Below are 15,509 nucleotides of genomic sequence, written 5' to 3'. Positions count from 1 at the left end.
TCATGTTTGGCCCAATATCTTCTCTCCCTCTCTCTCTTGTCATAATTAATACAAATGAGCAATAAACTACATTAAATAGTTACTCTTAAAATAAAACATTCTTGTGTTCTGAAAGGAAAAGTGCAAAACCATATTTACAGCAAAAATTCACAACTGGTAAACTTGCAGGCTATACTGTTTGGAAAAAAAAAAGAGGTATTGGATACAGTTAATGGCTATAGGACAATTGAGAACATCCATAGAACATATTGTGAAACAGTACACTGACACAAACACTGAATTTTTTTCCTCTAATATGCAATATTTCTGAATGAATTATCTTCCTTTATGGCCTCCGTTATTCAGCCACATATTTTCAACTCGTTGTTTTGTTTTGTTTTAATTATGACAGTAAATCCTTCAGTCCTGAAAACAGATATTAAGCTGACTCCACATCAGTTGCTTTAGTTTTTATTGTTAATTGTTGGCTTCTTAATTAGATTTAAACATTTCACTGACAGTGCCATCACCAAAGATGAAGCATTAATGGTTAAACAGTGTATTTTATGGGGCTCAACAAACTCTATCCTGTTTTCACTTTCTTGATTGTGACCAATGCTAAATGTTATCAAAAATAGGCAAATATTGTGTTTTGCTCACCCATTCAGTGACTTCCAGACTGATAAATTAGTGTAAGATTGTTAAAGTAACGAACCAACAACTCACCAAACAGCAGAGGTGTTGAGTCATCAACTAGGATATAAACAAGACACAGAACTTTTCAAGCTTTCGGATGAATCCTTCTACAGAGCTACAAAGTGCACATGCGTGTATGTGCACGCACAGAGGTGTAAGCTTTATTGTCCTGGCTGACTGCACTGTGATCCAGCACTGCTGCTCGACTGGGGTTAGATTTGATTTTGGGGAAACTGATTTGGGGAGAAAAGAGTCAGTGAAGAGAGAGACAGTTGGGTACGGGTGACTGACAGCTGGGATACACGGACAGAAGGCGCACGCAATACGAAAATGACACCACTGAGTTCATTTTGGGTACAGGTAGGAGGAGTCGTGCACAGTGCACAATGATGGGAAAGAGTGGACTGAAAAGGGAGGTAGAATGGAGGAAAAGTACGCTGTGGAGAGGAGTATGTAAGTGCAAGCCAAGTGAAGTTAGGGTCCTGGGGCAGGGATGGAGCTGCGTGTGAGACAGTAACTAGCGGGAATTGAGGCCAGGACGATTATAGGATCAATGAATAAGTTGCAAGGACAATTTCCATCTATGGACTTCAGAAAAGCTGTTGTTGCAGGGAAGGATCTACATCTACATCCGTACTCCGCAAGCCACCTGACGGTGTGTAGCGGAGGGTACCTTGAGTACCTCTATCGGTTCTCCCTTCTATTCCAGTCTCGTATTGTTTGTGAAAAGAAGGATTGTCGGTATGCCTCTGTGTGGGCTCTCATCTCTCTGATTTTATCCTCATAGTCTCTTCGCGAGATATACGTAGGAGGGAGCAATATACTGCTTGACCCCTCAGTGAAGGTATGTTCTCGAAACTTACACAAAAGCCCGTACCGAGCTATGAGCATCTCTCCTGCAGTCTTCCACTGGAGTTTATCTATCTCCGTTGGATCTTCTCTACCTCTTCTATCAACCCTATCTGGTACGGATCACGCACTGGTGAGCAACATTCAAGCAGTGGGCGAACAAGTGTACTTTAACCTACTTCCTTTGTTTTTGGATTGCATTTCCTTAGAATTCTTCCAATGAATCTCATTCTGGCATCTGCTTTACCAACGATCAACTTTATATGATCATTCCATTTTAAATCACTCCTAATACCTACTCCCAGATAATTCACAGAATTAGCTGCTTCCATTTGCTGACCTGCTGTATTGTAGCTAAATGATAAAGGATCTTTCTTTCTATGTATTCACAGCGCATTACACTTATCTACATTGAGATTCAATTGACATTCCCTGCACCATATGTCAATTTGTTGCAGATCCTTCTGCATTTCCTTACAATTTTCCATCGTTACAACCTCTCGATATACCACAGCGTCATCCGCAAAAAGCCTCAGTGAACTTCCGATGTTATCCACAAGGTCATTTATGTACATTGCGAATAGCAACGGTCCTACGACACTCCCCTGCAGCACACCTGAAATCACTCTTACTTTAGAAGACTTCTCTCCTTTGAGAATGACATGCTGCGTTCTGTTATCAAGGAACTCTTCAATCCAATCACACAACTGGTCTGATAGTCCATATGCTCTTACTTTGTTCATTAAACGACTGTGGGGAACTGTATTGAACGCCTTGCGGAAGTCAAGAAATGCAGCATCTACCTGGGAACCCGTGTCTATGGCCCTCTGAGTCTCGTGGACGAATAGCGCGAACTGGGTTTCACACGATCGTCTTTTTTGAAACCCATGCTGATTCCTACAAAGTAGATTTCTAGTCTCCAGAAAAGTCATTATACTCAAACATAATACGTGTTCCAAAATTCTACAACTGATCGATGTTAGAGATATAGGTCTATAGTTCTGCACATCTGTTCGACGTCCCTTCTTGAGAACGGGGATAACCTGTGCCCTTTTCCAATCCTTTGGAACACTACGCTCTTCTAGAGACCTACAGTACACTGCTGCAAGAAGGGGGGTAAGTTCCTTCGCGAACTCTGTGTAAAATCGAAATGAAATTCAATCAGGTTCAGCGGCCTTTCCTCTTTTGAGCGATTTTAATTGTTTCTCTATCCCTCTGACGTCTATTTCGATATCTACCATTTTGTCATCTGTGCGACAATATAGAGAAGGAACTACAGTGCAGTCTTCCTCTGTGAAATAGCTTTGGAAAAAGACATTTAGTATTTCGGCCTTTAGTCTGTCATCCTCTGTTTCAGTACCACTTTGGTCACAGAGTGTCTGGACATTTTGTTTTGATCCACCAACCGCTTTGACATAAGACCAAAATTTATTAGGATTTTCTGCCAAGTCAGTACATAGAACTTTACTTTCGAATTCACTGAACGCCTCTCGCATAGCCCTCCTCACACTACATTTCGCTTTGTGTAATTTTTGTTTGTCTGCAAGGCTTTGGCTATGTTTATGTTTGCTGTGAAGTTCCCTTTGCTTCTGCAGCAGTTTTCTAACTTGGTTGTTGTACCACAGTGGCTCTTTTCCACCTCTCACGATCTTGCTTGGCACATACTCATCTAATGCACATGGTACAATGGCTTTGAACTTTGTCCACTGATCCTCAACACAATCTGTACTTGAGGCAAAACATTTGTGTTGAGCTGTCAAGTACTCCATATGGCATATGTTGTGAAGCAATCACTGACATAGAACATGTTGTCCTCAGTTGTGTGATATGACAATGTATGGTCAACTTTGCTCATGGCCACAGTTTGGCAGAGGCTAATCATTTGAGTGGACAGCTGGTTAATGGTCTTTACCACAAAATCCTGTGCAGAAATTACAGCAGAGCCGTTTGTTAATGGGAAATTCCTTTACGGTCGCTCCCATTAGCCACCGCACTGAGTCTCAAATTAGTTTGCTTGAATAATATATTATATGACTGCTCCCACAGGTGGTCTTTCTTCTGACAGCATAGGATTAGGCTGTTATGGGAGGAGAATAGGATGTGCTAGTTGGGTGTATTGGACATGCCTTGCATCTGGGCCTTATACAGTGGTATGGCACTTTTGCTTAAGGGTGGGAGTAAGTATGGTGTATGGATGGACTAGAGGACTAGACTATTATATAGACCGGATGGGCAACAGAATGCCACTTTGGGAGGGATGGGAAGAAGTGTAGGTTGAAAATTTCTCATTTCCAAGCACAATCGTAGCTAGTTGAAGTCCTGGTGAAGGACTTGATTAAGTTATTCCAGTCTGTGATGATACTAGGCAATGAGAGCAGTGCTGGGTTTATATCGAGGGGGGGGGGGGGGGGATGCGTGTCTCTGAAGGCCTTAGTAAGACCTTCAGTGTACTGGACAAAGGATTACTCATCACTGAGGATACACTATTCATGTGCAGCCACACTGTGTGTGTGAGACTTTTTAGAGTGGAAGGGATGGCGGCTAGCAATATGTAGGTACTGTTGATGGGTAGTGGACTTCATATCACCAAAGGTTTGGATGGAACTACTGGAGATGTGTAAGTCAACATCCAGGAAGGTAGCATACTGAGCTGAGGAGGAGTAACTGAATACAGACAGAAGGTTTTGCTACAGAGGAACAAGGCTAGTGCCTTGGCCCTAAGTCCAAACATGTAGGTATTTTCAATGAACCTAAATCAGACATCAGATTTAGGTTTACAGATACAGGCAATATTGGGATGGAGTGTCTGAGAAATGTTGAATGAAGTGCCTTTGGTGTGTGCTTGGGTTGGAGGTGTCGGCCAACAGGAACAGAGATTCTTTTCAGAAAAGTACAGTAGTAACAGCTACAATGTCTGATTTTTTCTTTTTTTTTTTGGAATCGGGGGGGGGGGGGGGGGGTGGAGATAGATTGGGTGAGGAAGAAGATCTATTCAAGGGAGAAATTCTAGAATGGCTCTCCGGATTTTAACAGGGTTTAATTGCTATGCTGGACTTCTGGGATCATTATGGGCAGGGCACATGGAAGGGTCTGACAGTTGACTGGTGTCCTCTGTCAGGTAATCATTGTGGTTCATTGTAAGAGAGGTGGAGTCTTTTTCTGCAGGGAAGACGGTTAAATCAGAGTCTGTCTTAAGATCGTGTATGTGTGTTTTTCTCTCTAGTGAAAAAATTGTGTTCTTAGGGATGGACACATGAAAGGACAGAGAGATCAAGCAGAAGGTAAGGAATTCCTGAAAAGTAACAAAAAGTGGTTGAGTAGGGGACGAAGAAAGTAATGGTTAGACGGAGGTAAAAATTGCAGGAGGTAATGTTCAAAGTTGAATTTTTGTGGGCTTAGGTGAGAATGGTTATAGTCTGATTTAAAGTAGTTGTCACTTGACATTTGTGCTGCAAAGTTGCGGCGTTGTCACGTCAAGCACTGGCTGGAGGCAGCCGCCTCAGAGCATCGCTACCCCCGGCAATAGAAAATCGTTTGAAAGCCTGTATCTTCTACAAAAAGTAAGTAAAAAATTTCAAACCCACATATGATGTATATCTCTACAATGGCTCTCAATCTGTCAAATATCTATCCTTAATTTTAATTAGGACCAGAGTTACGTTAATTTGTTTGAAACAATTTAAATTCTCAATTTCGCAAACAGCTTCTAACTTATCACGTCATTACTGAAAAACTATTGGTGTCACAGCAAAATATTTTTTTCCATTCATTACCAAAATAATGCACTCGGTAAAGAATCCTTTAAAGTTTTTGTAGTGCATCACGTTTCCTGCATATAAATTTCTGAAAACAGCATTTTTAAGCAACCCTATCAGTACTGAACTCGAAACAAGTATGACATTTAAAATCTCTATCTCCTATAGATATTATGTAAATATTTTAAAATTTACGTACAGTATCGGTCCCAGTGGTATCTATAAGCAAATCAAATATCTTTTCTTAATTTTAATTAGGGCCGTTGTTACATTAACTACTGAAGTGTGAAAAATTTTCGCGCCCGGAAAAGTTTTCTTCTTTAGATTGCAAATCTCGAAAACTATTACACACATTGAATAACATCTTGGTGTATATACAAAATGAAATAGAATTAAAATTCAGTCTAACTTACCGTAAGGAGATGACGAGAGCTGGCCAAACAGTATTTCTTAGTCTCTCAACAAAAATAAGAATTAATCAAAATAAATTCTCAAACACAATATTTAATGGCAGTTAAGTACACTACACACTAATCAGACAATGTGAAAACACCACTTAATTCAGAGTCAGAGTCAGTGGAACTATCTGTCTCGCTGCTCGTATTGACAGATATAATTAAGTCTTCGACACTTTGTTGTAAGATACCTTCATTGTTCCATGCGTCCTGTATCACTCCTTTCACGTGATGTACTACCTTCTGCCAGTCTTCCGATGTCACAATTTCAACTGCCTCTTACAAAAGGCGTTCCACTTCGGTTAGTGTGAATTTCTTATTTTCTGCAGCAATATGCTGTTTAACCTGAGCCCAAATCAGCTCTATTGCGTTGAAATGGCAATGGTAAGGAGGCAATCGGAGCACTTTATGCCCGTATTTTTTTGCTACTTCATCCACAATGTAAATTGGGTTCCTTGGCTTGTGTTGCGATACAAGTTCTAATAATTCTGCCCTTGTAAAATTACTGTCGAAGTGCACCTTATGTTTCTGTAACCAGCTAACAATGTCGTTTTTCCTCGTTGCCTTTGTGGGTGCTTTGTCTTGTATTACTGAATGATAAGGAGCGTATCCATAACAATGATAGAGTTTTTTGTTAAGCCCTGGAGCACACAGTCTTCAAACCATTTCACAAAAGTATTGTGGTTCATCTCTTCGTGGTAGTCGGAGGTCTTATTGGAACTGAATAGCAGCAGACAATTTGGAATGAAACCTTTTGAATTTCCAGCATGTGCTACAATTATCCTTTTTCCTCTGCCGATCAGAGCTGCCATGGAGCTGATGGTACCGTCTGTCCAGCCTTTTTTTAAACTATGTCCTGCATTCACCCACATTTCATCAAGCCAAACGAAATCATTAAAATTTGTCCCCACTAATTCTCTAAGAAAGCGGCATCGCCAGGCTGCAATATCTTGGCGTTCCATTAGTAACTTTCTGCCAGAGATGGATTTATAGCGGAATCCTAACATTTTCACGACTCGTAACAAAGACGATTTACTACCCTGAAACAGGTCAGCCGCTGTGAGAGTAGCATGTAGTTTTTTGAGTGTTGGATACTCCTTCCTCGAATAAAATGCGTATATTTGACAACGAATGCCATCTTTCAGAAAAGAGTCAAGTTTTGTGACCCTCTTCTCTAGTCGCCTCTTTTTCCCAGGTGTATCCAATTTAGATGATTCACTTGAGCCTTCTTTCGTGAATTACTGATCGTTCGCTAACTTGCAGAGCAGCTGCAGTTCGCTCCACCACCTTATCCAAAGCAACGAGATGCCCTCCTACATCCCTCTCTCTCTCTCTCAAAATACTCCCTTAAGGAACACACATATTCATGCGCCTGACTGCGTATAACGACGCCATGTCCGCCACTTTTTGGAGGTTTCCGAGGAGTGTGCAGCCTCGGCCTCCCTCTCTTGCGACTGCTTTCATCAGACATCGTAAACACGCGAAGCTACAAGTCACTCAAATCTCTCACCCGCGTGTCTACAACGGCTCGCTGAGGACTGGCTGGCACAATGCCTTAGTCAGCTCAGCAGAGTGAAGTGGCAACGCAGTGGCAGCCGACAGTGCCGGCTGCCATTGGTTTATTGGTGGCGGGAGCCCTGCAGCCCGTTGCCTGTCAAGTGACAACTACTTTAAATCAGACTATAGTCACAAAAAAGTTTTTCTGCAGTAAGGATTGGTACCCTTGCCACATAGGTCATATTCCTGTGGAAGACTCACATGCATATTCTGTCTATACATCCACCCAGTAAACCCAAAACCAATCACATCATGGGCTTATCTCATTCTGTCCAAAGCAGTACTACCTGTGAGAGCACTCATATCATATACCAGCTCTGCTGTAATTTTTGTGCAGCACTTTACGTGGGCATGACCTCTAACTGGCTGTCTACCCAAATGAATGGTCACTGTCTGTGGACTAGAGCAAGGTTGACCACCCAGTGGCAAAACAACACATCTCATCTGGATCCTTCCCTTCCATCCTAACTTCACCAAATTACGTACATGGGAACTGTCCTTTCAACATATCCTTTGATTCTGTGATCATGTTCACCTGACTCTATACTAGCCACTGTTCCTCACCCACCTCCATCTTGCCTCATGAATCTAACTACAATCATCTTGCACTCCAGAGTCTCCCTATTACTCTGTTTTATCTCATCTCTTAATCCATCCTTTCACATCACCAAGCAGTGCATGCAACTTCTGTTCTCTGCACCCAGAGTGAGCTTACAGGCTACACGTTTCTATCCTGCATGCCTGCTGCCTCTCCCTCACAACTGTGAGCCCCACCCCTCCTCATTTACTTTCCCCCTTCACCCACACTATCCGACACACACCACTCTTTGCCCCAGTCAACCTCCAGAACTTGCACAATGTGATAAATTGTATGTGTACTCTACAGTTTTGAACAAGAATTTGTCCAAAAACTAGCAATGCTCACAGTCTTGTTTACTTATCTATCAATAACTCAAAGCCTCAACTATTTGGTGAGTTGTTACCTTTAGTTCTTCATTTATGATATTCCACCATTGCCGTATTTACAAGGACATGTTATCTCATATTTCTTGTTCTTTTAACACACACCACTTGCTTTGGCTGCTCTCTCCTGACAACTGGCATGCCAGGGAAGTGCTTCATCATGTGGGGACTATGTTTCTGCTCATGATTGTGTCTTGAATAATTGGTATAGGAACAGGCACAAAATTACTTTCTTTTTTTACACAACTAGATGTTTTCTCACTGTCAACAACAATGAACACTTAATAATAGTGTTACCAAATGCACAACTGAAAGAAAATCATGACATTTCAAAACACACACAACAGTTGGGACTAGAAAAATGATGCTAGTGGCTTTACTATGGCATGTACATTTTTGGTTCTTACGGTGTGCCAACCCACAAAACATGTTTAAATGGCAGTGCTGTTCTTCACAATATGCAGTGTTCTAGTTTTATTTGGGGCAAAATTAAGGATGCAGATATGAACTGAAGTTTGTTAACTCACCAGATTTGATCTAAGGTTTGCATTTCCAAGAACTTCTTCCCGAGCGGAGTTTCCTGAAGTTCACGTAGCATGTTCTGAACGCAATATTTTGTATTTGAAGGTGAATTGTCATAGTCCACAGCATACTTCAGATATGCACGTATAACATCATCCAGGGGCAGCTTACCATCTTTTCGAAAGATAGAACAGTTCCACTGTGCAGCTCTTGCAATCATTACACTAGAGCATCCAGTTTCCTTCCAGAAATTCTCAATGTCTTTGTATGTGTCCATTTCCTTTGAACCCCCACTGTAATGTAATTGCACAGATATTTATAATTATTTTTAAAAAACAGGGTTGTGCCAGTCACTATATATCACAAAATCTTACATTAAAGTTTGACACTTATTGCATATCTTCTAACAATGAGTATGCTGGAACAACTCTGATATTAGTTCTACCAATAGATATAAATCACTAAAAGACATTATTTTTATTTTATTTGCATAACTAGTGAAAATCCTGCACTGTATGATCAACATTCAAGAACCTAAAAATTCCTAATTTTTTTTTGTATGCATTTCATCATTACTAGTTATACGTAGCAAAAATTATAACCATTCACATTTAAATATTCCTTCAGTGTATCTGTGTCACCTGCTTTACAGAGTCAATGTATAATGTATCTCAAAAGGAATTAGACATTTTAATGTAATACTACAACATAACAGAATATTTTACGCATAGACTCAGATGTAACTATGTAATATAACTAAAGTAAAACCTCATTTGTGGCTCAGTAAACCTCATTTATCTTACCCTCATTAACCCAGATCTACAGTCCATCCATATTTTTTTAGTACTGTAACCTAACAATATTCAGCACTCTGGAAGTAAAAATGTCAACAATTGATGATGGCTCACTGGAGAGTCCACCTAATAAGTTAACATTGAGATGTACAGTACTTTACTTCTCTGGCTTGCTGCAAGTGCGAAATGCATTCACAGACAAAATGGTAAATGTACTGCACAGGATGGATAAAGGCTGAATATGCAGTTGGAACTGCAGTTGTGCCAGACTGGAGGCATAATCCACGTGTGACCATTTCTGATCCTACTTCCTACTGACATGGTCTGGGCAATGAATATAGAAAATTAATTATACGAATGTGTGGTGTCTGTTCTTTTGGACATGTCCAGCACACACTTTCACACGCTGCTGCTGAATCTGTGTAATGTCCTGATGCAGCTGATTTCAGTAATCCCTTCCCTTTCTCCTCACCTCCTTCGATTTACATATAACATTGAAAATGATGACAATGTCGAATCGTCAGCATTCGTTGAAGCTTTTGCAAACATCACTCAATACTCAGACATATGTGTTAATGATATAAATTACTGGCTGTGAATGACAATGTACGATTTCTGATAATAAAATCACTGTTGTCTGACTCACTGCAGACAGTGATGATGGATTAGCTGACGAAGCTAGGGGCTCAGTCTGAAGACATAATACATATAGAGACAACAACACAGCTGGACAAAATAATGTTTTATTTGAAATGTCAGGCAAAAAAACTTCAGCCACTCTAATGCTGGTGAAATGCCTGCTTGACCATGCTGCACATATGCAATGTAAGAATCCAGCTCAAAAGAATCTTCAGCACATAAAACTCACTGATTTTCTAAATTCCTGCTAAAAATTTGTGTGAAAATAATATATAATTTGTATGTTTGTATGAAAGCAAATATGACATGCATTTATGGCATTTAACCAATATCACTCTAATTTGTTCTAAATTTTCAGATTATCCCAATTTTCTATAATCCAGATGATTTACAGTCCCAACTAGTCTGGATGAATGAGGTTCAATTGTACTGAGTCATAATGTATGCTCAAGAGTAACTTAGCTAGTTACAAACAGAAGTAATGCCTTGTCTCTATTACAAAAAATCACTCTCTCAGTGCAGAGGTAAATGAAATTCACTGTTTACCATATGAAATTAATTATTCAGCAGTGTGACACACAACATAAATGTTCAAGTAAGAACATAATAAGTTCACTCAAAAGAGTAACTCAGATATAAGTTTCAACTTCATAGCCTCTGACGACGTGTCTAGCATTAGAAGATGAAATGTTAGGCACAGAAATACATCTCAGAGCACGAACTAATGTCCATAAAGCAGAAGTAATCAAGTACCGGCCATGGAAGCCTGCAAAGTTCAATCAAATGCCTTTATGGAAGGTCATGTCGAGAAAAGACACACAGAACAAGAGATCTTGTTTACTTAGTTCTCTCGTGTTTTTGCTGTGATGCAGACACACTTTGACAACACCAAATTTTCCAAGATTGAAGATAAACTTCATTTCGACAGCTGAACTGCAACTACACAGAGTCAGTGTTACTCCACCTGCGAGACGGCTGCTATGTACTGTAAGTTCACAGAAACACACAGCTTCATTGGTAATAACTTGTGTTGTGATGTCTGGAACATGATCGATAGAATGACATATCAGACCACAGAAACAGATCATGCACTAACAATAAATAGACAGAAGGTGAAATTTGACAGTTTGCAAAAGAGGAAAGTGACTTTCCTACCTTCAGGCGTAGGTCATGCAGTTATTAATATATCTGCCAGCTCCTGTTTAAGAGTGAAAGAGACATGATGGTCAAAGGAGGAATCTATGCTGTTACACTTTCAAGAATATCAATGGAAGACATAGTTACTATAACATAAAAATTTGGGACATAACAGAAACTGGGAGACAGAGCTAGTTTACGGGAGATCCCAAAACTTCCATTCTTAGGATAACAAACAAACATACAAATGAAAGTCTCTTCAACTTCTTCCACTGACAAGAAGCACCTCATCAAATCAGAAGCATTGCCACCGAGATTGTGTAGTTTACCAAAAATTCACAAATCCATTAAGACCTTGCACTATTGACCATCCAACACGTGGAACTGCCAAACACTTGGTTGCTCTTCTGCAGACATTTCCAGAAGGTCAAGAAGAAACCCTTCTGTTAGTTGACACTTTTGTTATATGGCCTCATGGGGAAAGCAAACTCCCAGAATTTCTAAATTTTCTGAATGATGTTAATTCCAATATAAAGTTCACTACTGAAAAAGAGAAAGGAGGCCAGATTTCATTTTTGGAACTACCACTACTTAGAAAAACTGATGGAAGTTCAGGGAACAAAGTAAAAGAACGTCCACTCACACAGATAAATACCTTTGCAAAAATTCCAATCACCATCCAACCAGCTAACAGGATTGAGCAAAACAGGAGTGACCTAGGCTTAAAGTATTTGTGAATCATAGTACTCAGAAAAAGAGCTCAATACTGAAGAACTACTTACAGAACAAATGGCTATTCTTACAAAGAGAAAAAAATAGTGCACCAGATCCTCAAAGCTCCACAGCTTTTAGTGAAAAAGAATCATTTAAAGGGAAAGTTTTCTTCCCTTTGGTAGCAAAAGTCACACATTACATCAGCAAAGTACTATGAAGACACAGTATTAGCACAGTGTTTAAACTAACAAGAAAGGTACATGAATATTTGAACACTGCAGTGGATCAGTGCCCATACTTGCCACAGGATGTATGAAATCCCTTGCATATGCAGTCAAGTATACATAGAAACTATAAAAACAAGAATTAACACTAGCACATTTGTTGTCTAGGAAAAATGGGTAAACTGGTAGTAGCATATCATGCACTGGGATCAGGGACCCATGAGATTTGTTTATCCAATTCTATGGTTTTATCAAGAACCAGTCATTACTGTGCTAAGAGAGGCCATAGAAATTCAAAAGCACCAAAACAACTTTAATAAAAAAAAAGGACTGAAATTAGACAAGTCATGGGGCCTAGTGCTAAATACAGTAAACAGTGACAACCCTTATCCATTATGAGCTCCCTAACACATGTCAGCATGACTTTGTGATCTTAGGCATCAATCTGATGATGCCATAAACTGACAGTTGTGTGGATATGTAAAACAATTCAGCTAGCAGGTATTGTTTAAGTCTGGAATTATGTCTGAGTGACAGTCACTGTGATGTTTCCAGCATTAGAGGACAAAACCTTAGACACAGAAATATCTCTTGGACCATGGCCTAATGTCTATAAAACAAAAATCAGTAACGACAAAAACACCAGTGAAGACCGCAGATGTCACAGTAACAAACTACAGAGAGATAAAATTAAAATCTCAGTATAATTCAAGAGATGGATCAGAAAAACAGACAGTGAGTAAAGGCATCTGGAGTGATGGTGTTTCAATAGAAATGTTTAAAGCTGGTAAAAAAAAAAGGAAAGAAATAATCATATGACATACCTTGCTTGAAGACCCTCAAGAGGGATGTTAGTTGCCTGGTGCAAGTTTTTTAGTTTGACATCACTGTAACGACTTGGTGCTCCTAACCCAGCCCATAATCCTGTTAGGGAAAGAAAACCTATAGTTTAATGTGGAATCTGAAGTACGTGCCATTTCTGGCATATGTTCACATCACAGAAATGAGGGCTGATGTCTGACCACTATCTCATGAGCTTTCGGTTCAGGCAGGTGCTTTACCACTAGACCACCAAGTGTGGCTGGTTAAAGCTGGTAGCAAAGGGACGTAAAAGTAGTGTGTGAAATTATTTACAGAATGTGTACTTGGCAGTTTCTGTTTTAGGGGCATTTGGCCATGGTCCCAGGCATATTTCTCTGCCTAACGTCTCTGAAGAGGTCATCAGAGACTATCAAGACATGGATAGCAGTACAAACATAAATTAAATCAGCATGTCAAATAATTTATATGCATCCGTGAAAAGAGTCAGTTTGTGATGTCATCACACTGCTGCCTAAGACTTCACAGCAGAGCTTACATTATGAAGCTTGCAGTGGGGAATAGTTGGTGCTATCTGGTAATGCCCGCAACTTGTGTAATTTCAATCTTTCTTCTTTTCTGTTAAAGCAGTTTATGTGCTTTTGAATTTCTATGGTCTCTGTACATCTTAGTGTGCTAATGACTGAATCTTGGTAAAACCTTTGAAACACAGAAACAAATTTTCTGGTTCCCTAGTCCTGGCATATGACCTTATACTGCAGATTTACCCATGTTTCCCCAATGACAATACTGCTCTTGCATTTCTTGAGTTGGATGTTAATTCCTTTTTGTGTAGTTCTTATATTCACTTAACCACATGTGCAAGGGATTTTGTACACTTCTGCAAGGCAATTGGTGGGTTTGGCCCATGGAACATACATTTCTTGTTGTTTTAAGCACTGTGTCAAAACTGTCTCCTTAGTACTCTGCTGATGTGATCTGTGATTTCTGTTACAAAAGCCTTTTAACTGGCTCTTTTTCACTAGATGCCCTGCATCTTTTAGGACATACTGCACTATTTTTTCTTTGTCAGAGTAGCTGTTTCTTCTTGAAGCAGTTTTTAAACGGTCGAACTCGTCCCTCAAACACTGTGGTTCACAGATTTTTTCAGTTGGGTCCATCAAGCTTTTGATCACTCCTCTTCTGTGCTTAGGAAGATGAAATGAGAAACATGCTCTGGATCACAGTCTAATGTGGAAAAAAAGGAAGGAAAAAGCAAAATCAGAAGAAGAAGAAGAAGAAGAAGAAGAAGAAGAAACTGCCAAGGGTGCATTGTATGGTAATTTTGAACTGTTGCAAAAGAAGATAATCATCCAAAACTGAAATATTGCTGTAATCATTCTGTGGTGTCACCACCAGACACCACACTTCCTAGGTGGTAGCCTTTAAATCGGCCGCGGTCCGTTAGTATACGTCGGACCCGCGTGTCGCCACTATCAGTGATTGCAGACCGAGCGCCGCCACACAGCAGGTCTAGAGAGACTTCCTAGCATTCGCCCAGTTGTACAGCCGACTTTGCTAGCGATGGTTCACTGACAAAATACGCTCTCATTTGCCAAGACGATAGTTAGCATAGCCTTCAGCTACGTCAATTGCTACGACCTAGCAAGGCGCCATTACCAGTTACTATTGATGCTGTAAAACATGTACCGTCAAGAGCGATGTTCACCAATTATGGATTAAAGTTAGGTATTCCAGCAGCTACGTACGTTTTTTGTTATTCTCATTTCCTTGATCTATTTCAGACCTCACGCCAGCCTGCGTGAGCTAAAACGCGTGCCTTTCGGCTTCCTCTCATAGTGGGTTGGCTGTCTTGCCAATCCACAACACATTCTCCATCCCATTTCACTCAGCTTCAACCAAATCCACATTATCAACCATTAGAAAAAAAGCATTGATTAAATTTACATTAATATATGGAAGAATACATTGTAACCACATAACCAAGATCAAGTCCTAATCCAAAAGCAGGGTCATCAATGAGGTACAAAGTTTAGGACTAAAATCACAATCATTATGAACACCAACATACAGCTCAACAGAACAGCTTCCTGGACGAGAGAGGGGTGGAAAGGGGGGGGGGGGGGGGGAGGGGGAAGTTCTGCTATTTATGCAAACATTGAATATTCCAGAATATGCAAACATTACAAACATAAGAAATTTCAAGAACCTTCCAGAAACAACAAATACTGGCTGGCGATCAGACCACTACCCCACCATGGATGCAGCAAAGCAGGTGGCATTCATCCTCACCAGGAGAAACATCTATCTGCTGTTTCAGCAGTTCTCATTGGAGCTGGCTGCAGTATCCTAGATGTGAATCTTGTCAGCGATCCTCTGTATGGCAGTGCTAGAGGATCCTCTCAT

At 40.2% G+C, this 15,509-nt stretch overlaps 1 protein-coding gene across 1 annotated transcript in view; it reads right to left on the bottom strand.

Moving 5' to 3' along the window:
* Positions 1-15,509, bottom strand: part of LOC126457250 (tRNA-dihydrouridine(20) synthase [NAD(P)+]-like) — an 80,438-nt gene that overhangs the window by 21,576 nt on the left and 43,353 nt on the right. The window contains exon 4 of the mRNA XM_050093407.1: positions 8,782-9,069. Within this exon, the coding sequence (XP_049949364.1) occupies positions 8,782-9,069 (288 nt within the window). The remainder of the gene's footprint in view (positions 1-8,781; positions 9,070-15,509) is intronic.

Source organism: Schistocerca serialis, chromosome 2 (genome assembly GCF_023864345.2).
Source record: "Schistocerca serialis cubense isolate TAMUIC-IGC-003099 chromosome 2, iqSchSeri2.2, whole genome shotgun sequence".
Taxonomy (NCBI): domain Eukaryota; kingdom Metazoa; phylum Arthropoda; class Insecta; order Orthoptera; family Acrididae; genus Schistocerca; species Schistocerca serialis.
Note: the sequence above shows the minus strand (reverse complement) of the source record. Positions and strands in the feature narration are given on the sequence as shown.